General features: G+C 35.3%; 1 protein-coding gene and 1 long non-coding RNA gene across 2 annotated transcripts; one reads left to right on the top strand and one right to left on the bottom strand.

Annotated features, from left to right (window-relative positions):
* The first annotated feature begins 5,258 nt into the window (after positions 1-5,258).
* On the top strand, positions 5,259-21,454 carry LOC142528868 (translocon at the outer membrane of chloroplasts 64-like). The gene is made up of 13 exons (XM_075634124.1): positions 5,259-5,651; positions 6,264-6,443; positions 6,593-6,723; positions 7,194-7,319; positions 8,258-8,440; positions 8,529-8,673; positions 8,817-8,988; positions 9,574-9,708; positions 9,796-9,993; positions 19,557-19,684; positions 19,764-19,815; positions 20,539-20,608; positions 21,017-21,454. The coding sequence occupies exons 1-13, from the start codon at positions 5,449-5,451 to the stop codon at positions 21,097-21,099; spliced, it is 1,806 nt and encodes a 601-aa protein (XP_075490239.1). The 5' UTR covers positions 5,259-5,448; the 3' UTR covers positions 21,100-21,454.
* A 158-nt stretch (positions 21,455-21,612) lies between these two features.
* On the bottom strand, positions 21,613-22,703 carry LOC142528869 (uncharacterized). The gene is made up of 3 exons (XR_012815779.1): positions 22,368-22,703; positions 22,175-22,265; positions 21,613-22,094 (listed from the first exon to the last, which is right to left on the bottom strand). It is a non-coding gene; the product is annotated as an uncharacterized LOC142528869 (long non-coding RNA).
* Positions 22,704-24,791: the final 2,088 nt, after the last annotated feature.

Raw genomic sequence — 24,791 nt, forward strand, 5'->3', positions numbered from 1 at the left:
GTGACCAATTTATGTATGGGGTTGGAAAGCGTTAAATCATGAACGGGGACCAACCCGCCCCGTTAAAGCATGAACGAGTTTAGATCAGGATTGGAAAGCGTTAAAGCATGAACGGGGACCAATCCACCCGTTAAAGCATGAACGGGGATCTCATGTATGTGGCAGTGGATTTTTTCCTGTCTGCCCAGTACTGTGGTTTAGTCTGATCAGACGATTTATGTTATGGGTCACTTGCTTTGAAACATGCCTCTACGCAAAATGATGAAGTTTAAGTATGTACAAGTATGCAAGCACGTTTAAGAAAAGTTTCATGTTATGGCACGTCTATGTATGTATGTACGTATGTTCAAGTTTATTTATGCAAGTTCAAGTTCCCGTATGTATGTTCTATTTTAAAGCTGCATGTGATTTTATTACGTATTACTCGTTACTTCCAATTTATATGTGTTGAGTCTTTAGACTCACTAGACTTGATCGATGCAGGTGAGGATGATTTCGAGGAGACTAGGGGTGGAGATCAAGGAGCTGGCTTGGACTGAGCGGGAGGCTAAACCCGAGGACCGCCATGTTTTAAGTTTTATGAATGTTTAAAATATTTTTAGTTACGTTACTGGTTATGAGATTTTAAACAAATATTTTGGTGAACATTACTTTGAGACCTTTTGTTACAATGGTTGTGGGATGAACGGTTTAATTTATTGAAATTGAAGTTTGTATACTCTTTTAAGAAAATTTTTATTTTTTCGCAAATTTTGAATAGTAAAATTACGGTACGTTACAACTTAAGCCCGACCTCGTGCTCGACACTTAGTAAGCCCAACTATGCTGGGCAAACATATAAGCCTAACCTCATGCTCGGCATTCAGTAAGCCCAACTCTTTCTTGACAAAACATAAGCTCGACCTCGCGCTCAACAACATTAATTTGATTCTTAATCTATTGCTTTTTATTTGAGATTGTATTCAATGATTGTTTCTATAGTTTTTATTTGAGCTCGGTTCTCAACAAGATTTTATCAATAACTCTTTATTCAAGCTCAGTTTTTAGCAAATTATTCTCTCTAGGTTTTTATTTGATCTAGGTTTTCACCAAACTATTATCTATAGCTCTTCATTTGAGCTCGGTTGTTAGCAGGTTATTCTCCATGGCTCTTCAATTGAGCTCGACTTTCAACATTTCTTCATCTACAACTCTTTACTTGAGTTTGGATTTCAAACATAGCGAATCTTTATATCAGATTTCTGTATGAACTCTTAATCACGGTATTCTCAGACACATATTATCATTTTGGATCTCTTTGGTCTTCTTGAGGTAATCGATATTAACCCGGATTTCTTATATGTGTTCCATCTTATGTTGGTCTCGATATTTTGATTGGATCTCTTACTGGGCATTATAGTCATTTCTGATCGGAATGAAATATCATTTAACTATCTACTCAGTATTAGACGACTATATGACTACTTAATTTGACCCACCTCAAAAAGCCCAATCTAATAAAAGCTCAAATGAATTTATTACATACAACTAGAATATTTCTTACATACTCTGAAATATAAATTCCTCACTTAAACGTTGCTCCAACATTTCATTCATTGTAACTTTTTTGCGGGAATACTATTAATGATATGGTAGAAATCCTATTAAATCCTTAATTACATTTTAGAGATATTAAAAATATTACGTGGATAAAGACGGATATAGTTGTCCTATACAATAAAATTGCATATTAACTAGAACTCTCCATCTATAAATAAAGGGCTCATAACCCTAATCAAATGATGCTTTTTTGGCACAATTATTTACATTATTACTATATTTTTTTCTCTCAAAGACTATACTGTCTTGAGTATTGAAGTGGATTCGCCTCCGGGCAGAATCATCTCACTCGTTTTCTTTGATACACAATTATACTTTTGGGCGGTTCGATTCGATTCCATTGAAAAAATTGATTCTTGATAAACGGTTCAAAGTATTTTAATGAGTGTGATTTTTTTGATGGCATCATATTATATATAAACCCTAACAATATTATTAAAACCATTGGGTGAATTCTTGGAAAGCAACATGCCTAAAAATCAAAAGGAATGAACGACAAAAAGTAGAGATCATCATCAATAATGTTCATATCACAAGTTTAATTTTTCAAATCATCTTAATCTTCTTATCAATTCCATCTATTAGTTGAAGATGAATGGTTGTAGAAGTAGCAAAGATCAGGAGGCTTGCCGTCTATTTAGTCGAGTTGTAGATCGGTTGTGACTGTCATCAAACTAATTGTAAATGTATGAGAGGAGTTTCAACCGACAATGTAACGTCAAATGAAGTAAGATTGTACAACATGATTGATGAATGATAATATGTACCCGAAAAAGTTGAGGTAGATGTGTCAATCTCTCATGCAAGAGTTCCTTCGCAACTCATGGACCGAGCTCCTACACATGAATCAAAAACTCGTAAAGGGGGGCCAAAATAGTTTTCTGGCATGGCTTTTCTGATGGTCAAGTCAAATAATACTCATGAAAAGATGAGAGAAAACTGAGAAGTGCATGAGAATGCTAACATGTTGGAATCATAAAGTAAAATAAACCTTTTTATTTATTGGCAAACTTTGATGGGTTATCAAATATCATGTAAATATTTATTTCACGTTTGAATTTGTATCCATGTTTATCCAAGATCTTTCCTTGTCTATTTATGAATGTATCTAGGGAAATATTTGATATATGACATCCCAAATCTCTCCAAATCAATCTGAGCCGCATATGTTCTAACACCCTTAGTCACTAACAACGTGCCCTGAGCTCGGTCACTTGACCTGCGAGCTCAGGCCAACATCATGAACCCATCGCAAATAATTCACCCAAAATCTAGCTTGGCAGGTTGGACCTACTAGCTTGGGTCGGCCCTTCATGAGCTCGATATCACCCCTTAATTCCTTCCTCTCGCCATGCTACAATCACCTCGTTACCCGACTTGTCATGTGCCCAAAAACTCTAGTTCGAAGTCCTACCTTGGGAGTAGTCATTCCCTCCAACCAACTCAGCTCCTCCCATACACACAATCCCTTGAGTTCAGGCTTTCCTCTCATGCATCAAGTCGTTAATAAATTCACAAATTTATTTTGGCTCGACCCAAAGTATACCTTAGGTTAGCCCAGATATTTTACACCAACTCATCCCTTTCTGGTAAACCCAACTTGTCAGAACCTAGGTCATGTCTTGCGGGGCTCAAATACCTTCTTGGTTGTCAAGGATTATATAATTCAAAGTATTCTATTGAAAAATGAGAGAAGCATAAAGATTAATTTAGAACTTTAATAAACAAATCGTGGTTCTTACTTTAACACTTTTACACATTTACTCAAGACACACACGATAACCTGCTTTATATTATTTTTGTTTTACTTATCTTTAAATTTCGTCAATCCTCATTGTATTTATTATACATTTCATGTTATTTGTTGCATTTGTTTGAGAATCTTTTGTACTTAAATAATTCTAATTTGTTAAACGGATCAGTTCTGATCAGTACCGGTCCTAACAGTCCTAATCTTCATTATGATTCATATTGTTAAAAAAAATATTATTATTATTGTTACTAATTAATCTTATTATTATTTAAAAAATTCAGGATTAAATGTTTACGCATAAACCAAAAGCCGTTAGCAAATGTTTGTTGTGTCACATGACAATCGCAAAACCCAATACCAAGCAACAATTAGACACAAGGAGTTGCACCTGCTTAGGTGTCAATGTGTCGGTTGTTAGGCTCATGAGTTATGAGATAAACATTTTTTACTGCTAGTGGTATCTCATATCACCTAGTAGCCAGTCTTATTTTTTCTTGTTGTTGTCACTTTCTCCACCAGAGACTAGTCTTATCCATTAATATATGATATCTCATTTCTTTTAAGACACACACAATCGATCATATCAGCGTTAATAGCTTGACGCAATCTAATACAAGAGCGTAATAGAAGATCATCAATTATAGTACTTCGGTCATCCAAGGACGCTTAAACCAACCATATTTTTATTATGTGGAATATACCACGTTCTTTAACAAATACTTATTTTTATAAAAATTCATGTTCATGCATAATATCAAACGCACACAACACATTTGTTTTAATGGTTAGTATATATTATTTCTTATAGTATGTAAAGTATTTTAATTTTTAAAATAGACTAAAAATTAAAATGGTACATGAACTATTAGATAAATGCCAAATTAGTACACGAACTTTAGTTAATGATCTAATTGATAACATTGACTGAATTTCGGCCAATTTCAAGTGAATAAAAGAGTATAATGGTTAATTGATAAATAAAAATTAATCCAATAAAATTTATTTCAAAACCCTTAACCATTAGAATTATGCTTAAATAAATGTTTAATTTTTTATTTGTTGGTCAAAAAACATGTAGCATATTATGTTGGGGTTTGATGAGTGCTTTGACGAGTTTGTCACATTCAATTATATTTTGAAATTTTAAATTAATTTTCAAGTAAAACATAATATTTTTACTAAAACTAAAACATTAAGTAAAATTTTTACATAGCTAAAATATTAAAATTTTTTAATCACAGTCACTATTTACTTGAATATTTTTTTAAAAGTAACATAATCAGAAAAGTATGTATATATAAATCAAAATTTTAATTAAATAAAAAATATAAAATAATCTATTTAATCTATCTAATATAATAAATTAAACACTATGTGCAATTAAAAAAATTTAATCCGATTATTTTTTACTTCTGAAATATAATATACGAATATTTTTCATTTAAAATAAAAACAAAACGTGTATTTTTATGATAAAAAGCAAAATAGACATTTTGGTTAAATTTCACCAAATTCATTATATATAACTAATGCACCGACGTACGCGTTGCGTGCTCGTATAATATTTTTTATAATTCATTTGAATTAATTGAAATAAAAGAATAAAAAAATAACATCCGTGAGAATTGAACCTATAATCTAAACCCCAAGTGAGAATTGAACTTATAATCTAAACCCCAAAAAACAATGATTCTATCTACTGAACTACATCTAACTTGCATTAAATTTTTAACATTTTATTAATATATATAATTATTAAAACATACCATAACACTAAAATTAATTAGTCTAAATATCTCAAACTTAATAAAACAGTACAGATATATAAATTTATTTTACTCTATATAAATAAAATCGAAAAAATATAGATATATAAATTAATTTTACTCTATATAAATAAAATCGAAAAATTTCTGTCCGATGACTGATAAACTCATCCCACGGCTTTCGTCTGTACATACTTAGGTTTCTCTTTTCATCCCCTGTAGCTGCAAGCCTTCTCTGTCAAGTTGTTTTTGCTCCAAAAATCCTCACATGGTATAAGGGATTGCACAAACATCAAGAACTGAGTTGTTGGACGCTGCATAGCTAATAAAATGGCGTCTTCATCGGCGAATTTGTGGGTTTTGCTCGGGCTTGGACTTGCGGGGATATTGATTATGGCTAAGAAGCTGACACGGGCGGTGAAAGAAGATTTCGGGGCGTTTATTGAGCGGTTTCAGCTTCTGCCGCCCCCGCAGCCTGCGCCGCCAAAAGCTCCTCATCCACTTACTGGCCTCACTTTTGCAGTTTCTGATGTGTAAGGCTGTTTAAATTTCATGCTTCATTGAATTCGTAATGGTATTATTTTATTGTTTTATTTGTGGCTTAAATAATACCTTGATATGTGGAAGGTTTTTGGCTGCCAGTCTTTGTATTAGTTTTGTTTTCTTCATTTGATTTGTTTCCTAAAGGAAGATTCAATGAAAAGGAAGGATTTTGATTGGAACCCTTGTCTGTATTTTTCTTATTGGCTTTAACTTGTGTCATCAGTCTAGTCAATATAACAGTTCAAAAAGGACATGATTGAATTCAAATATTAGTTTCATTCACATAGAATGCTATGTAGGGTTTTTTTTTGTCGCATAATAGGATAACCGCAAATTTCGCTATTGGATGTCTGAAATTGAGCGATATGTGGAGTATTAAGAGTTACTGAAGAATTTTTTTCCGAGCATAATCTATGTATTCCTCATGTACCAGATGTTCAGTTAGCCCCTACTTTTATTCTTAAAGTAAAGAGTTCTCTTTCTGATTATCAGTTTCTTGCTTCATAAGAATGTCTCCCGTTCTTCAAATGTTTGCCAATGTTCAAATATGCATATTACTCTTGGCTAATAAGAGTAAATTCTGTTTTAAATCTTGATACCAGATTTGATATCGAAGGATTTGTAACTGGCTTTGGCAATCCAGACTGGTCAAGAACACACGAGCCTGCGACTTTGACAAGTCCCGTGGTTGCAGCCCTCGTTGACGGAGGTGCCACATGCACTGGAAAAACTGTTTTGGATGACATGGCCATTCAGGTTTGCATCATTCTATACTCAAAAGTGTTTTCCACAGTTCTACCTTACAGGCTTTGGATCTGCACTAGCTTGGAAGTTGTTCTTGGCTACGTGTTCTCCTTCCTTCGTGCCATCTTCTGTAGATTGTTCTAGTTCAAACTTTGAATATTGTCTTAGCTTTTATGTTCATATCCAGTCTAAGTGGAGAAAACAAGCACTACAGGCACGGGGCACCAACAAATCCCACCTCACCTGCTCGAATTCCAGGAGGAGCTTCAAGTGGCGCTGCCGTAGCTGTGGCTGCTAATTTTGTTGATTTTTCTCTAGGTAACTGAATGTTTATTTCCTTAAGAGTCCATTACTTGCGAAGATTTGGCCTATCTATTCATGAGAAACATGGCATTCCATGGTTGCATTGATAATGTCAATGAAATGTTTCTCTATGTGTTTTAACATGCGACCCTCAAGTCAATTGATATGTGTTTTTTGTCTCTCCTATCTAATTGAATTTCTTGAATGGTGGATCTCTGCTGCAACAAGTTTGAGACTGCTTCTCGTATACTTAGTTCTTCTGTTTTTGTCATGGCTGATTTTATGATTCCCCCCGATCTAGTGGGATCATCTCCTCTTCTCAAAGTTTTTTATATTTTTTAGGGTAAAAAGAATGCTGCTGAGGAATGCATGCAATTTACAATTTTGATGGTGCTTAAGCACTGTGTTCTTTTTTTTTTGCTACATATTTTGTATATTTTTTTTTTCGAAAGTATATGGATGTTTAATTTGCTATAACGTGACAGGAATGGATACTGATGGTGGTGTGCGTGTGCCTGCTGGATATTGTGGTGTACTAGGCTTTCGACCATCTTATGGGGCTGTCTCCCTTCTGGGCGTAATATCTGTATCTGGGAGTCTTGACACGGTTGGTATGTATTTCATTCTGTGTATTAGCATCTTCTTTAAGATGCTCTAAATCTGTCTCTATAGCACCATGCTAACGATCAAGTTGGAATGATGTCAAAGTGTCACATATAAAAGAGGAAAGGTGGAAAATTTGAAAAAAAATATAAATAGAGATTTTCTTAGAGATGTATAAACAGGTGGCTTAAGACTTTGAGAAAATCTTCTTGCTCAAGTACATTAGTGTTTTTTTGGGTAAATTTGTAGTCTCTCGTGATGGAATTAGTCAAACATCAACAATGCACAACACAAACAATGTAAAAGTCACTCATGAGCTAGATGGTTGTAATTGAATTTTGAATAGTTGTCAATATCCAATGATTGTACGAACACAAGACATTAGTACTAGCTATCACATTCAGGACCTCAGGACCGACACTTTTTTTCATGTACCTTTATGGCATACAATGTCCAACTTGGTCCTTCAGATATTGATTTTTACATTTTCAATCTTAGATGATTGAATATCTTTTTTTATGTAACTATTTTAAATGCAATTAATTAAATTTCCGAGAAAATGATAATTTTATACATCATGCACTGTAGAGCGTAGTCACTTTTATTCTTGTGTACTTCAAAACGAATTCCCGTTTATTTTTTAATAATTTCTATGTGGTTATCTGACGCTAAAGTCCACGAAAACAGATGTTGAGTAAAGTGGTTTTGTTGATATCAAGTCGCATATTTTAGTTTCAGTTCAAGTAATTTTGATGGGATCTTCTCCCCAAATTTGATTTGTTGGCTACCATGCTGATACTGATGGGCGACTGTCCGTATATTAACTAGATGACTCTGAGTTGATTAGAAATTCTTAGTCAAGTAAAAACAGTCTGTTGCTTTTTAAAATCCCAAATATTATTTCCTTTGTCCTTTGTTGATTATTAAAGAATGACTAATTTTGCAGGATGGTTTGCCAAGGATCCTAGTGTACTTCGTCCTGTTGGACATGTGCTATTGCAGGTTCCATATACTGCACAACGCAATCCTAGGAGTGTTTTGATATCTGATGATCTTTTCCAGTTGTCAAAAGTTCCTTCAAGCTGGGTGATTAAGGCGGTGATAAAGTCCATTGAGAAGCTTTATGGAAGTATGCTCTTTTATGTCACTAATTTTTGGGCGAGTTGATCGATTGTAGGTCATTACATTCTCGATCTTTATAAAGCTCCAATTTTCAGGACAAGTTTTGAGGCATGAAAATATTGGTGATTATTTGGCTTTGAAGATTCCCAGCTTAAAATCATTCCACACGAAGCAATCAAATGGCGAGGGAAAATCTTCTCCAATAAGACTTCTAGCAAATGTATTGCAGACACTTAAAAGGTTAGATTAGATTAAAGTAATTAATTTGTTACGCTTGGAAATACTCATTTCTTAGAATTTTCAGGAGAATTGCAATTTTGGTCCTGCAGTAAGTTGGAATTGTGCAATTTTGAGTAATTCTTTTATTTGCTATTTGATTTCAGTCATGAATTCAAACAAAGTCATAGTGAATGGATCAATTCAGCAAAGCCTACTATAAATCCAGTTATCTCAGCGCAAATGACTGCTGAAGTGTTAGGGCCTATTGATACAAAAATTGAAAAATGTCGAACTATCATGAGTGATCTACGAGCAGCTATAAATGCCCTTTTAAAGGTATACATTCTTCCAGTATGACATTTGTCAATGTTTTACTTTTGTCTTGCTAACACCGCTTGAGTGTGGTAGAAAGCATTTCTTTATGCTCTCTCTTTATTTTAATTGTTTGAGGTCGCCAATCACCATCTATTTTCCTGTATCTCTTGCCTAATTTCCTCTTAACATAGAAAACAATAACGCTTGCAGGATTTTCTTTTAATAAAGTAGTAAAGTAAATGGACGTCCTAATTTCTAAAATAATAGTAGTTTTTTTTTAATAGAAAAAGCACGCACCCTGGAAGCTTATTCCTTGAATGGATCAGAACCGATGCAGATAATAGTCTCTGTGGAGGGACCAAAGTTTACAAGCAAGACATAGATGACCTGCTGAATATTTTTTTTAATATAAAATTATATATGATTAAAAACCTAGTGAGTCCAGTTGTAATGACAAGAATTTACTACTACGTCAACAATACATGGAAAAGTAGTAGAAGCAATTGCATTCTTTAGCAATCAAGTTTCTAGATATTTTGGCCTCGATATGGCGATGCTACTGTTATTTTTAATCTATTATTTAATTCACACATTTGGACTCAACAGGATGAGGGGATATTGGTGATTCCTACGACAATCGATCCTCCTACAAAACTAGGCGCAAAAGAGATTATGTCAGAGGACTACTTGATCCAGACATCTACTCTTTCAAGTTTAGCTAGTATGTCGGGCTGCTGCCAGGTCGAAGTTAAAATACCCCTTTCTCACACACCATACTGTTTGCATAATATTTTTTCTGGCTGAAAAATTCTTATTTCTTTTTTCAAGGTTGCAATACCGCTGGGTGTTTATGATAAATGCCCAGTTTCTGTATCGCTCTTGGCCAGGCATGGGGGTGATAGATTTCTATTGGATACCCTGCAGACCATGTATACATCTTTACAAGAGCAAGTTGATATTGCCAGCAAGTCTAAATCATCTACTGTTGTGACCCAGGAAGCATCAGCGGAGATGGCAAAAGAAAAGGTAAAGTATAATGACATTCTTTTTCTGCAGAATTTCACAGCCTTTACCATACACACAGCAAAAAAGAATGTGATTGTCTTTACTATGATGATTTTCTTATGAAGTGGGGGAAGTTTTACCCTGCATGCTTCCATGCGTTTCATTGATGACATGAACCAAGCACAAATCTTATTTTCTATTCATTTGTCGAGCTTTCCATGATGTTAAAACGATACTAATTCCTGCATCTATTTCTCTATCTACCTGTTTATATGGTTTTAATTTCTTTAATCATGTGTCTGTACTTCTACATGATTGACCTTTTCCTCAAGCTCTACTTGAGTAAAATATAGTTGTACTTCTTGAATTCCTGGGTGACAGTGGTTTCATCTATACTATACCAGTTGATCTGGCCTTTCTTTTTCAACGAATGTATCATGATTTGTATTCTTTGGCTTAAAATGAACTCTTGTTGCAGTTCATTTTGGTTGTCAGTAAAGGATGATTGTACAAAAGTAGTCTATGGTTGCAAGGTCTTAGCTTCCTAAAGGCCTTCTACCTGGAACACAAAATGAACACTAGTATAGTTGTTACATATGTTTGGTGCTTTGAGGCAGACATGTGCCCTTTAACCTAAATGCAAAACCCTATGTTCGACTGGCACAACCTTATTTTGAATAAATGTACTATTTGGCTTAATATTGCAAGTTCTAAATATTTGAAGAAAATTGTCGCATGTAATACAAAATTTATTTTGCAAACTACTGTACAAGAAAATATGAATGGCCTCTACATTCAATTTCAATTTTGATTTCAAAATCTCTGCATTTATCACCCACTAAGGTGCACACTTTGCTGATAATGCACACTTGGCTTGACTCTCGAGTCTGGATGTCGAGGGTGTGCCTTGCTGTGTCCTGTGCCTAGGTGTACCCCATGCGCTCTGTCCTGCTCAGGTTTCTTGCCCTAGTCATTCATATTTTTTTTTGTTTAAGGAAAAATTGTTGTATGTACTTTAAACGTTTGTACAAGTATATATACACCTACAAGAATAGAGAACAGTGCATCCCACCAGCACGGCCACCCAATAAACCAACAACAGTATGCAATAAAAATTGTCAATTGCCAACTTTTGATATCTTTCTACATCCCGAACTTAAATATGGTAAAAGAGGACATCAGGGCCATGATGCTGATAATAGTAATTCCAGATTCCATGGCTGCTGTGAAGATAATAAACGACTTCTTTAGTACTGGTTCAATTTCTTTGACGTTCTTGACTTCAAAGAAGTTAGTTGCAGACCGGGTGATCATCAAGCAAACAACAATACCATCAATTTATCCCAAAATTTTAAATTGAGGGAAAGCATAATAAGCTGCCTCCAATGTTTTAATAGCAACCCACAATCTTTTAACCGTAACCCAAGTGAATAGCTTCGGAAGGTTATGAGGAAACATGGGGTAAACATGTATGCTCATAATTAGACCCTTTCAATCACACAAGCTGTCATGAGATACCAGGCCAATCGTAATTCACAAATAGGATCATGAAATTGGAGGTAGTTTGAATAATTTTACCCTGGTCCCTCCCATGGGCGTCAGCCTGGCTGGGGAATTTTGTCGATCTTTCAGCTCATTTCCTCTTCCCTATCCTCTTTCTGTCTTCGAACAGCCAACTTCTTTTCAATTTCTTTAAGCCCTGAGCACTTGCCTTCCTTTTCTTCAATTCCCTTTTGTGAGACCGTTCGGCTCTCTCGATTCCTTGACCTTAAGCTTTGGTCAATTCCCATAATGGATGCTCTACTACTATGCGTCCATCCTCTCATTAAACGAGGACTCCATAGCGTGTTTCTCCCTTCCCAATTTGTGTCATCTGGTATATGGGCTTGCTTCGCTCAAATTTAAAGCAAACATGGATTGGGCTCAACCCATACTGCCGCTATTAGGCCAGTAGGAATACACGCCCGTTCCAGTCTAGCCCAATCTCAATATGGATACAATAGCACAACCATTCCTTCAAGGTTACTTGTTCACCATCAAAACTCAATTCCTCAACCTTCATAACTTTAATTGGGCCATAATTTCTCACCCAACTCTTATCTGGGCCCATCAATCACCTGACCCATGCATTGTTATTGAGCCCACTCCTGGGCTGTCCACTTTTCAGTCTTCACGATTCGCAACCCTACCCTATTGCATCCCTGCTCAATGCCGCATACCTACCCATCATTCATAGCTTTTCGGTCACTATATCGTTCGATCAACTCCATAGTAAGTCGCTCGTCTTTCTTCTCATGAAGTTTTGTTTGACCCCACGACATCTCAAGGAACCTCCGGCCCATCGTGCTATTGTTTGCAGTGAAGTTTCTGATCCGTTCCATCGTCATCATGATGTCAGTCTTCAACACCATGGATTCCGGTACCAATTCATCATTTGCTTCGCTTCTTAGATGTTTCCTCCAAACCGGCTCTCTTATCAAACCCAAATAATCCCAGTCCGTAATATTGCTCTTCCTTTTTGTTTTCTTTTTCGATACACTCTAGGTCAGAGTGTTTGACTACTCCAAAGGCCAGGCCCAATGCAGTCTTACCTTGCACTTGCTCTTGGATCAACAAACTTTCCTTCTACATACTTTGTTCTATCATGTTACACCGGATTATGGGCAATATTGATAGCAGATTTATTGTCACACAATAATTTCATAGGTTCTCGCCATTTGATTTTGAGATAATCAAGAATTATCTTGATCCCCATAGCAATTCATTCAAGACCATTGACCTAAACTCTACTTCTGCTGTTGATCTTGCAACTACACTTTGTTTCTTACTCCTCCATGGCACAAGATTTCCTCCAAGAAAAGTGCAAGATCGTGAAGTAGATCTTCTATCCACATGCGACCCTGCGTAATCAGCATCAGTGCATGCTTCAATGCTCAATACGGTATTTCTTTTAAACAAAACTCCATTGCCAGGACTTGACTTCAGATAGTGTAAAATTCTAATAGCTGCTTGTAAATGTCTCTCTCCTGGATTATGCATAAATTGACTCACAATACTCACTGCATATGCAATATATGGTCTTGTGTGAGATAGGTATGAGTTTGTCTATCACAGCCGTTTATGCATTTCTTTTTCACCAGACGATCTTTAGTTAACTCTCCAATCTGGTTGATGTCAATTGGAGGTTGGGCTTGCTTGCGAGTCAACATACTTGTCTCCCTCAATAAATATGTGACATATTTCTATTGTTAAATAAAGATGCCCTTGTTGGAGTGCTATTTATATATATATGTGTATATATATATATATGAAACTATAAATGTGCTACCTCAATCCCATGAAAGTACTGCAATCTTCCAAGTTCCTTTATTTCGAACTCCTTTGCCAAACATCTTCTTAAGATCGGTTTTTCAGTTCTCATCGCTCCCAGTCACAATTATGTCATCAAAATACACTATGAGAATTGTGACTCCCCTGAATTTGAGTGCTTGAAGAAGAATGTATTGTCTCGTTGACTTTGCTTGTATCTCGACTTGAGCATTACTTGTTCAAATCTTCCAAACCATGATCTTGGTGATTGTTTGAGATAAAGCCTTTTTTAACTTGCGAACTTTATTGTCTTTCTCAGTATCCATGTCATCATCATTGAGAGATGGTAGATGCTCGTTTTGGGAATGAGACCGGCTGAAATAAGAATTTTGTTCCTCAAATGTGACATCAATCGAGTCAAAAAACCTCTTTGTAGGTGCATGATAACACTTTTATCCCTTCTTGCTTGATGAGTATCTCAAAAAGATACACTTAAGTGCTCTAGGATCAAGTTTTCCCATATTTTGACCATAGATATTTACGGCGCAAGACGCACTAAAGCGTTAGGGTACCCTGGACCCTGAGGCGGAAGGCGCGAAACGAAGCGCACGCTTTACCGAATACACCGATGTATTCGGTAAAGCAATTTGACAAATTTTAAAATTCAATATATATATAAAGTGATTTATACTATAAATCTATAATATTACATAAATTAAATATTTTCACAAATATAACAAACATTATAAATAAAAATTCATTAATAGATAATGTAGCGTAAATCATAAACAGAAAAAAAAACTTTAATCATCTAAAATTCATTAGTAAGTCATCAATTCATAGTATATTAAAAAAAATTTCAAATATCTAAATCATCAAATTCCTCTTCATCCTCCTCAAATATATCATATCATCTTCCAAAATCATGGTGAATCATGAGTGTAGAAGAAATTAGAGTAAAAATTTGCCTAGAGGACATCAAATTCTTCATCATCTTTCTCAACTGCATCATCATCATCATAGGGGGAAGATGATAGTAAAAGTTTGCATAAAAGACTTCTGAACTTTCTCATAAATTTTTTTGGCGTAAATGACTGACAATAGGGCTCTTTCATCATTAAATAGCCGCAAGCTTTGCTAATTGGGCTTCAAAACTGGTTGGGTTTGAGTTAATTTTTATATGCTTACAAAATATCAGCCAACTTCTTTAAATTGGATGCCTCGCGCCTCTGGGATGCCTCGCGCCTAGGCAGAGGCGCACGCTTTAAGTGCGCTTGTTTCAAGTGTTGCACCTGGGTAATAACCACCGCACGCTTCTGCGCCTCTTGGATGCCTCAGGCCTAGGCAGAGGCGCACGCTTTAAGCGCGCTTGTTTCAAGTGTTGCACCTGGGTAATAACCCAGGCACAATGGGTGAGCCTGGATGGGCCCGTTGCCTAGACGCAACCAGGCTCATGCTTTTAATAACTATGATTTTCTCTATTCCATTTTGTTGTGGAATATTAACACATGAGGACTCATGAATGATTCCTTCTTCAAGATATGGGGACAAGGTTTGGTTGAAATAATATCTCGCATTATCTGACCTCAATCTCTTTACTTTTGCCCCGAGTTGATTGTGGATCATGTTATGAAAATTTTGAATCACATCACTGATTTCCTCTTAAATATGAGAAAAAAATTTCATGAAATTCGGGTGCAATCATCCATAAACAATATAAGACGACGAGATCCTGAAATATTTAAAATATTGGAGGGTTCCCATATCTCACTATGAATTAGATATAAGGGAATTGAGCTTTTTTTTATTACTGATTGGAAAGGATACACGTTTGTATTTATCTAACTCACGCATATCACAGTGAATGTGTTTATTTTCTAAATCCTCAAACAAAGACGGAAGCATAACCTTCAAAACACCAAAGGACGAGTCGGAAGGTGATGCACACGTTTTATCGAAATACAACACATTTGACACAAATTTTAAAATTCAACATATATAAAGTATTTTATACTATTTAAATTAATTATTTTTTCACAAAGATAACGTACAATATAAATAAAAATATATTAATAGATAATGTAGCATAAATCATAACAAAAAACAAACTTTAATCATCTAAAATTCATCAGTAAGTCGTAAGTGCATCATAATATATTAAGAAAAAAACTTTATAAATCTAAATAATCAAATTATTCATCCTTTTCAACTGTATCGTCATCATCTCCAGAAGTTGAAATTCCATATTTTATCCTTTTGATACCTCATCAGTTTCATCAAAATCAATTTCTTCGTACTCATCATTATTATAACGATGGATATTAGATCTTCTTTTATCGTATTTAACGTACTTGTACATGCCGTTACTTCTTTCGTAGAGAATGGACCTCGAAATCTAAAATTATAAGCATCTTCATCATCCCAGAAGTTCGTCCAACTTCACCCCAAGTCAAACTATCATAATCAAACGCGGGATTATTTTCGCCATTACTATTATTATTTAGTCCCTCATCAACCATTCGTTACCATCATCTATATCAGCCGAAGAAATAGGATCAATCATATCACGAATATAATATTGACGCCCCAAAGTCCTATTGTACTTATATAAACCAAATCATTCAATTTTTTTGTTTCAATCTATTTCTTCTTTTCAAATGAAGCTACACATTTGATAGAAACTAATTTTAGCTTTAAAATAATAAATTTATTTAATATTTCATTAAATACTAATATTTAGTAATCACATGTTCAAACACACTCCAATTTCGTTCATAATCGGACGAGCTACAAGTAAGGCTAAGAACTTTCACGGTGAACACTTGCAATTCGAGTGTCGAACACCCATAAGTCAACCCCATTCCGCTGGTAATTTTGAAATAAAATAAAAAATTGAACATTAAAATATTATATATCAATTATCACAAAATAAAAATATTGATTGTCTGGTGATTTTTTGTTTCTTTGTCTAATTGCCATGGACATTCCAAAAGTCCTTCAGTCCTTTTGTACATTGACAACTGATCCATGATCTTATTTCGTAGCTCCTCAGTGTCGCACATCCTAGCGATACATTTATAAAAACCTGTTACAACTTCATTGTCATTTTATATATTAGAATCCGAATAGAATAACTCCGGGTTTAAGAAATGTCCAGCATTTAAAGGTCAATGGAGTTGTGTATCGTCCACCTATTATCATATATATAAAAAATATATTTATATTTATCCTCCTTCTGATCAAATGAGGCAGCAATAGCTTCTTTAGCTCGATCTATTGCCTCATAAATATAGCCCATTGGAGGCTTTTTTTATCCATCAACCAATCGAAGAACTTTCACCACTGGACCACCCACTTTAACAACATAAACAATCGTATTCCAAAATGAATGCATTAATATAATCTCTATTGCCCGTTTATCTGGTGCCTCTCTTGCAAATCTACTAGTTGTCAATTTATCAGATGTAAACATTTTACTCAAACTCGTCCAAAAAGAGTTTTTCCAGCTCTAACCTCAGGCCCCAAGACACCCTAGCGCTTTAATATGCTTGCACCCCAAATAACAATGCGCTGTTCATTGTTTAGATTTGATGCTTGAAGATTTCGTTAAACTTCCTTACTTGGAGAAGGTATATGAAAGGGCAATGATGGTTAATGGATATATATATATATAAATATATAAATACATATATATTTATATAACAGGCCCCAAATCTTAAACATGATGAAAGATGGATATATATAACAGGCTGGAAAAAACTCGTTTTTCAACTGCTTTTTAAATTTAAAGCGGTTTCAAAAGCACAAGGCGAGTTTGACAAAAATGTTTACATTGAGAAATAGACCACTAGTAGATTTGCAAAAGAGGCACCAGATAAACGGGCAATAGAGATTATACTAATGCCTTCGTTTTGGAATACGGTTGTTTATGTTGTTAAAGTTGGTGGTTTAGTGGTGAAAGTTCTTTGATTGCTTGATGGAGAAAAAAACCTCCAATGGGCTATATTTATGAGGCAATGGAATGAGCTGAAGAAGCTATTGCTGCCTCATTGGATCACGAGGAGAATAAGTATAAAGATATTTTTGACATAATTGATCATACGTGGACGATACACAACTCCATCGACTTTTACATGCTGTTGGGCATTTCTTAAACCCGGAGTTATTGTATTCAGATTCTAATATAAAAAATGACAATGAAGTTGCCACAAGTTTGTATAAATGTATCGCTAGGATGTGTGAAACTGAAGAGCTACAAGATAAGATTATAGATTAGTTGTCAATATACAAAAAGACTGAGTGACTTTTTGGAATGCCCATGACAATTAGACAAATAAACAAAAAATCATCAATTAATCTTTATTTTTATTATATGATAATTTATATATAATAATTTTAATTATCAATTTTTTATTTCATTTCAAAATTACCAGCGGAATGGTGGTTGGCTTATGGGTATTTGACACCCGTATTGCAAGTGTTCACCTTGAAAGTTCTTAGTCTTGTAGCTCGTCTGCTTATGAACGAAATTGGAGTGTGTTGGAATAAGTGAGTACTAAATATTAAAAAAATTATTATTTTAAACCTAAAATTAGTTTGTATAAAATATGAGCGGTTTCATTCCAAAATAAGAAATAGATTGAATCAAAAAAAGTTGAATGATTTGGTTTATATCAAGTATAACAGAGCTTTGTGGCGTTGATATAATATGCATGATACGATTGATCTTATTTCATTGGCTAATATAGATGGTCGTAATGAATGATTGATGGGGGAACTAAATAATAATAGTGATGACGAAAATGATCTTGTGTTTGATGATGATAATTTGACTTTGGGTAAAGTTGGACGAGCTTCTGGGGTTGATGAAAGATGCCTATAATTTTAGATCTCGAGGTTCATCCTCTACGAAAGAAACAACGACAGATACGAGTATGTTAAATACGATAAAAGAAGATCTATTGTCTATCGTTATAATAATGAAGAGGAGGAAGAAATTGATTTTGGTGAAAGTGTGAAATTGACGAGGGATCAGAAACATACAAATCTGGAGCTTCAATTTCTGGAGTTGATTATGATAAGTTGAGAAGGATGAATAATTTTTTGATTTAGATTTTTGAAGTTTTTTTCCTTAATATATTATGATGCACGTACGATTTACTAATTAATTTTAGATGATTGAAGTTTGTTTTTTGTTATGATTTATACTACATTATTTATTAATGGATTTATATTTATATTGGTTGTTATCTTTGTGAAAATTTGTGCCATATGTGCTTTACTTCGATAAAGTGTGCGCCTCGCCTTGCGTCTCAGGCCCAAGGCACCCTAGCGCACCAAATAACTGTCTCTAGTTCCCTTCACGTGGTCTGCCATGAAGTTTCCAGCACTTATCATTTGTATGTCCAGTCTTCCTGCAATAGAAGCACCAAAATTATTTCTTATTCTCACGTCCTGGAGCTTTATTTTGTCCTTCCTTTCCAATTTCTTGATGCGAAAATTCTGATTTTGTTGCCACCATAGATGTTTCATAAACATAAATAGTGTCTCGATCCTTGGAATAGGTTCGACGAACTGAATCCCATATGGCTTTAGCAGAAGTCAGGAAAACAACTCGCTGATTCTCGGATCTATTGAGTCCCACAACCATGACATAACCATAGAGTCGGCTTCATCCCATGTTTCAAAGCTTCTCACCTTCTTTCGGTCCATTGCCCAGAAGATGACTGAGTCTTCCTTTTCCTTTCAAATAAGTTTGCACAAATTGAGACCATTTGTACAGAGTTTGCAATTCGCACAAAGTCTCTGAAACAATTATGCGAAGTAACAAATCGCAGAATGACGATTTTCAAGATCGGAAGAGATGACTGGAAGGGCAGAACGTCGGTGACTGGAATATTACTGCTTGAACGCCGGCTCTGGTACCATGTTAAAGGAAAAATTCTTGTATATACTTCAAACGTTTGTACAAGTATATATACACCTACAGGGCTAGAGCCTAGAAAGGAAATTGCTGGAATTTTGGGATTCATATCCACACAATCCCCTAACTATGCTAATCTAATATACGCATCAATTTAAAGATTCAGACTATCAATCTAACATCTCTAATCGATTTTATCATAATCTTCAACATTTTTTCTTGTCAAAGTTGATTTAGAATTTTACTTTTCTTCCCCTTCTTCTAACTTGTGTTGGTTTTGTTGTGAAATTTAGTGGAAGCTGCCACTATGTGTGTGGTGTATGTTAATTTTATAGTCTTAATATCATTTTAGGGCAATCAAGCATTCAAAGATAAGCAGTGGCAGAGGGCCATCGGATTTTATTCAGAAGCCATCAGACTCAACAGCAGTAATGCGACATACTACAGTAACCGGGCTGCTGCTTATTTGGAGTTGGGAAGGTGGCCAAAGTGTTAAGCTTTTTATCTTATTTTATCTGCTTGGATGTTTTATATTAATCATTCATTTTTTATTTAATAGTTATAACCAAGCTGAAGAAGACTGCACTCGAGCCATCGACCTTGATAAGAAGGTTTCTCTCCTCTTCCTTGATGTGTAATACCATTGTAAATGCATGCTACAATTTATTCGTGCTCTTTAGTATGAGAAAGACTTTGTCTTGCTCTAAAAACATCTTGTTCTCCTTATGGCTATTGCATATGATAAAACTTTCTGCTGCCCAAGTTACATGCAGCTTTAGTAATAGTTTTCCAAGAACGTTGAAGATCGTCGCCAAATGCAGATAATTTAGTGCTTCCTTTCTCAACCCTTTGCTTTTTCCCCCTTTTTTCTTTATGGCTTCCTACTTAGCAAACAAAGGTACTAACTAGTATTGGTCATTGTGGTGGAGATGTGAATTATTATTTCGTACGCATGTGATCATGTGCTGTTCGGAAGTTCTTTAAACAGAAAATTTATGTTTATCAACCTAAATAATTTTGATGAGATGACAAATTTAATTTGTGTCTCAATAGATAATAAACCTTTTATTGGACTCGGATGGCGCAAGCCTGAATTTTTTTTTTTTGAGGGGCTAAGGTCTAGTTGAGAATTATCTTTTGATGTGTAGGGAGAAATGGCACCTTTTGGTTACATATTGACTAACCTTTGTTGTGTTTGTTCCTTGTGAACTTCTAACTTCTAATGTATCATCTGCTCCTTGAGTGCTTATCTGCTCCTTGAGTGCTTAATTGTTTGGTATCTATATTGGATGAAAGAAAACATGGACTCGGTACTTTCTTTGCCATGCATGCAGAATGTAAAGGCTTTTCTAAGGAGGGGAACTGCACGAGAAATGTCGGGTTATTATAAAGAAGCAATGGAAGGTTAGTCCACTTTTTTCTATCTGCCGTAAATGTTGTATGGATTCTGTTCTGTGATGTCACAACAGTTCAATTCAGTTTTTAAGAATCAGCCAACGTTTGAAGGATAAGGACTGCGGGTTCCTATGCACATTGGAACCTGCTGAATGGAACCAATTAAGTAGATTGTAATGTTGATTCAACTATTTTGTTTTAAAAATGCACACCACTGAAGTTGATCTGGATTTTGGTTTACGTATTTTTCTAATGTAATTAGAACCCATAAAAAAAACTATCAATTAATGGTCATCGGAAGCAGACTGCGATTGACCAACTTTCTCCTTTTCATTAAACTCTCTCGATCAATAATACCCCTTTTGCTTGTATTTTTCTTGTAATGATCTTCCTTCATATTTTACTTGTACTCTACAGATTTCAGATATGTACTCGTGCTCGAGCCAAATAACAAAAGAGCAGCTCAGACTCTGGACCGGCTGAAAAAGTTCTTTGTGTAGGTTCTCCAAAATCTAGATGAGACGAGACAGCATCCATGAATACTTCATATTCCCATATCGTCTTTTTGTCTGAGCTGCTGCAGCAGTTCCTACACAGTGCAAGTGCCAGTTTCAGTTTACATACACCAATTTTCCACACAAATTGGAGGTCTTGAAGGCAGTCTGCATTTTGTTTTTTCAGCAAGAGGGCTTGATGAGAAGTACCTGGGGCAGCAGTGGCAAATTCTCAATAGTGTAGTGTTGAAAACTCATGTTCTTGTTGGCCTACACTGGCCAAGTCAATTTTGTTTTATTCTTTATTTTGTTGCTGAAGTTGCGATAACTATACTAGTCAGAGTGAGCTCGATTTTTTTTAAAAGAATTTGAATGCATATGTATTATTTAATACCGAAACAAATTGTTCGTAATAACTCAGTCTGTTGCAAAATCTTACAAGAAAAATTCAAGTATGGTTTTAATGTAGGGCAGCAAAACCATTTGCAATTATAATCCATGTAAAATTGAGTTCATACTAAATTTTATGTTGCTACAGAAAATACATGGAAATAAGAATCCACTGTATTAATAGTCGGCAAAAAGTTCATCCAACCGTTAGTCTATCCATTGAGGGACAAAAGATTTCTCTATCAGTGGTTGCCTTTGAGCTGAACTTCATTGGTTTCTTGAATTTCTTCACTTCTGTCTTTAGTGAGAAAAGAGTTGCCTGGGAGGCTGGTCAGAATTGCCAACTTTCGCACATTTGTTGCCACCACTTGCCTTACCTTGTTGATCAAAAATAGGTTTTGTTTGTTGCCACCACTTGCATTCGTACCCCCAAGATATTGAGTCCACTCTTTAAAAAGTCGACACTTTCTTGAAAAACAGTAGAAAAGGAAAATGGAATTGAATACTACCTTTCGAAGAATTAAAACAACACCAACACTAAACTTCTCTCCAAACTCGCTCTCACAAAGGACCTTAGGATGGACAGTAGCAGATACAGAAGCTGAAGGATCCTAAAGTTCAAGAACAATGAATCAGCAGTTTAACCACCCTTAAAATGCTACTATTATTATATATATCACTCCATCAATACCTTCAGCATCAGTTTAAGACATCCAAGACCACTTGGTGAGCATGATTTGATCACATCCACAACCTATTCACGTGTTGAATCCATCAAATTTCTGGACATTTTTCGTACACAAGTCAATACGATTTAAGCACACAACGAAGTTACAGCACTTGAACAAGAATACCATAACCTTATACAGAGAAAAGAGTTTCACCTTATACTTCTATCCTCAATCAACAAATCTAACTCCAAATTTTCAGAAAAATAAAACAACCATTATCATTCTTTGACTTTTCGGGTGGAATGTGGTTCCAGTCGGCTTCCCTTCAATCAACTATTATCTCAACAGTACCGTGGCTGAACAATTTGTCATTTGAATAATCACCAATCAACCATTTAATATCTCGTTAACCTTGCCCGCTTCCAGGTGTTTCTTGATTGAGCAGATAGGCGTACCCGGATTCACACCATTTTCACCACCTACCAAAAAAGAAAGTAAGGCCTCCAAAATTCATCTCACGGTAAAAAACCTGAAACAAAACATATCGAGGTGCACGTGAGTAAGTGCGAGGACAATCAACGTGGTACAACTAACACTGAATCTTTCGAATTAACCAGGGAAGAGCGATCGAGGGTTTTTCGAAGCATGGCTGCATGCAGTGACGGAGCCATAATTTATGGCTCCGCCCGGGCTAAAATTTTAAACTCTATAATTTTTTAATATATTAAATTGATCTAACCCGGACTAATATTATATTATTTCAAAATTATATAAAATTTACATATAAATTTTTTTTAAAAAAAATTAGGGTCACCCGGAAGCCTTTGGCTCCGCCCCTGGCTGCATGAACTGTGCCGGCGGGCCGGGGAATAGTTTGGCTGCTAGAGGCGATTTTGGAAATAGAGTGCAGCGAAAGCAGTGGTCGGTGGACATTTTCTGATGGGATTAGGGAGGTGGCGGGGGAGGAAAATGGCGGCGTTTGCAGGGGCGGAGGCGGGAGAGGAGGTCAGAATCGTCGATGTCTAAATTTTGCCATGGATCCAGCTCCATTTTCTTCGAGTCTTCATTTGTAGTGAAAACTCAAATAGAAGGCGAGGATTGGTTGAAAGATATCATTATGAAATGATTAAGAAATAAATGATAAAAAAATGATTAAATTAATATTTTTTATGTTTTTATTATAAAAAAAATGAGAATTAAATTTTTTTTATTATAAATAGTAGAGAATATAGAGAAGAGAGAATGATTTAGCGTGCTTTATTCATCATTTGAGACCTCTATTTATAGAGTAGATTTACAGAATTTGAATAGGTAATAATATCAATAATCATCTACAATATCTTTTTTATAATAATCCTCCTTAGATGATTATCGACTCAACAAATTACTTCTAAGAGATGTGGGAGTTTAAATGATGTCGCGTAAAAACCTTGTCAGTAAAACCCAATGGAAAAACCTGAACGGAGGAAAAAGAGTACAACAATAGATACTCCCGCTGATCTCAATCATCTGAGATCCTTCAACTGATGCATCCCTATCTTGTGCACCAATTTCTTGAATGTTGAAGTTGGCAATGCCTTTGTAAATAAGTCAGCTACATTGTCGCTTGAGCGAATTTGATGGACGTCAATATCACCATTTTCTTGAAGCTCATGTGTATAGAAAAACTTTGGTTAAATATGCTTTGTTCTATCACCTTTGATGTAGCCTCCTTTTAACTGCACAATGCAAGCAGTATTATCTTCGAATATTACTGTTGGGTCATCTTTGGCTGTTGGGAGCCCACATGATTCTTGAATATGTTGTGTGATAGATCTCAACCACACACACTCCCGACTTGCTTCATGCATTGCAATGATCTCAGAGTGATTTGAAGACGTCGCTGTTAAGGATTGCTTCACCGACTTCCATGATATAGCAGTGTGTCCTTGTGTAAACACATAACCTGTCTGGGATTTAGATTTATGTGGATCAGAAAGATATCCTGCATCTGCATATCCAACTAAAGAAGACTTTGATTTTGTCGAATAAAATAATCCCATATCAATTGTACTCCGAAGGTAACGAAATATGTGTTTTACACCATTCCAATGTCTTCAGGTTGGACATGAGTTATATCTCGCTAAAATATTAACAGAAAATGATATATCTGGGCGAGTACAATTTGTGAGATATGACAGGGCACCAATGACACTTAGATATGGTACTTCTGGACCAACGATTTTTTCTCCATTTTCAAGTGGTCGAAAAGGATCTTTGTTAGCATCATGTGATCGAACAAACATTGGTGATGCTAATGGGTGTGCCTTGTCTATGTAAAAGTGCTTTAATATTTTTTCTGTATATGATGATTGATGAACAAATATTCCCTCTTGCAAATGTTCAATTTGCAATTCGAGGTAAAATTTTGTCTTTCCTAAATCTTTCATCTCAAAATCATTTTTCAAGTAATTGGCAGTTTTAGTAGGCTCTTCTGGAGTGCCAATAAGATTTAGATCATCAACATATACTGCCACAATTGCAAAACCCTCATCTGTTCTTTTTATAAAAGCGCATGGACAAATAGCATTATTTGTGTATCCTTCTTTTAACAAATATTCATTAAGATGATTGTACCACATGCGACCAGATTGCTTT

The sequence above is a fragment of the Primulina tabacum genome, chromosome 16 (genome assembly GCF_025594145.1).
Source record: "Primulina tabacum isolate GXHZ01 chromosome 16, ASM2559414v2, whole genome shotgun sequence".
In the NCBI taxonomy this organism is placed as follows: Eukaryota; Viridiplantae; Streptophyta; class Magnoliopsida; order Lamiales; family Gesneriaceae; genus Primulina; species Primulina tabacum.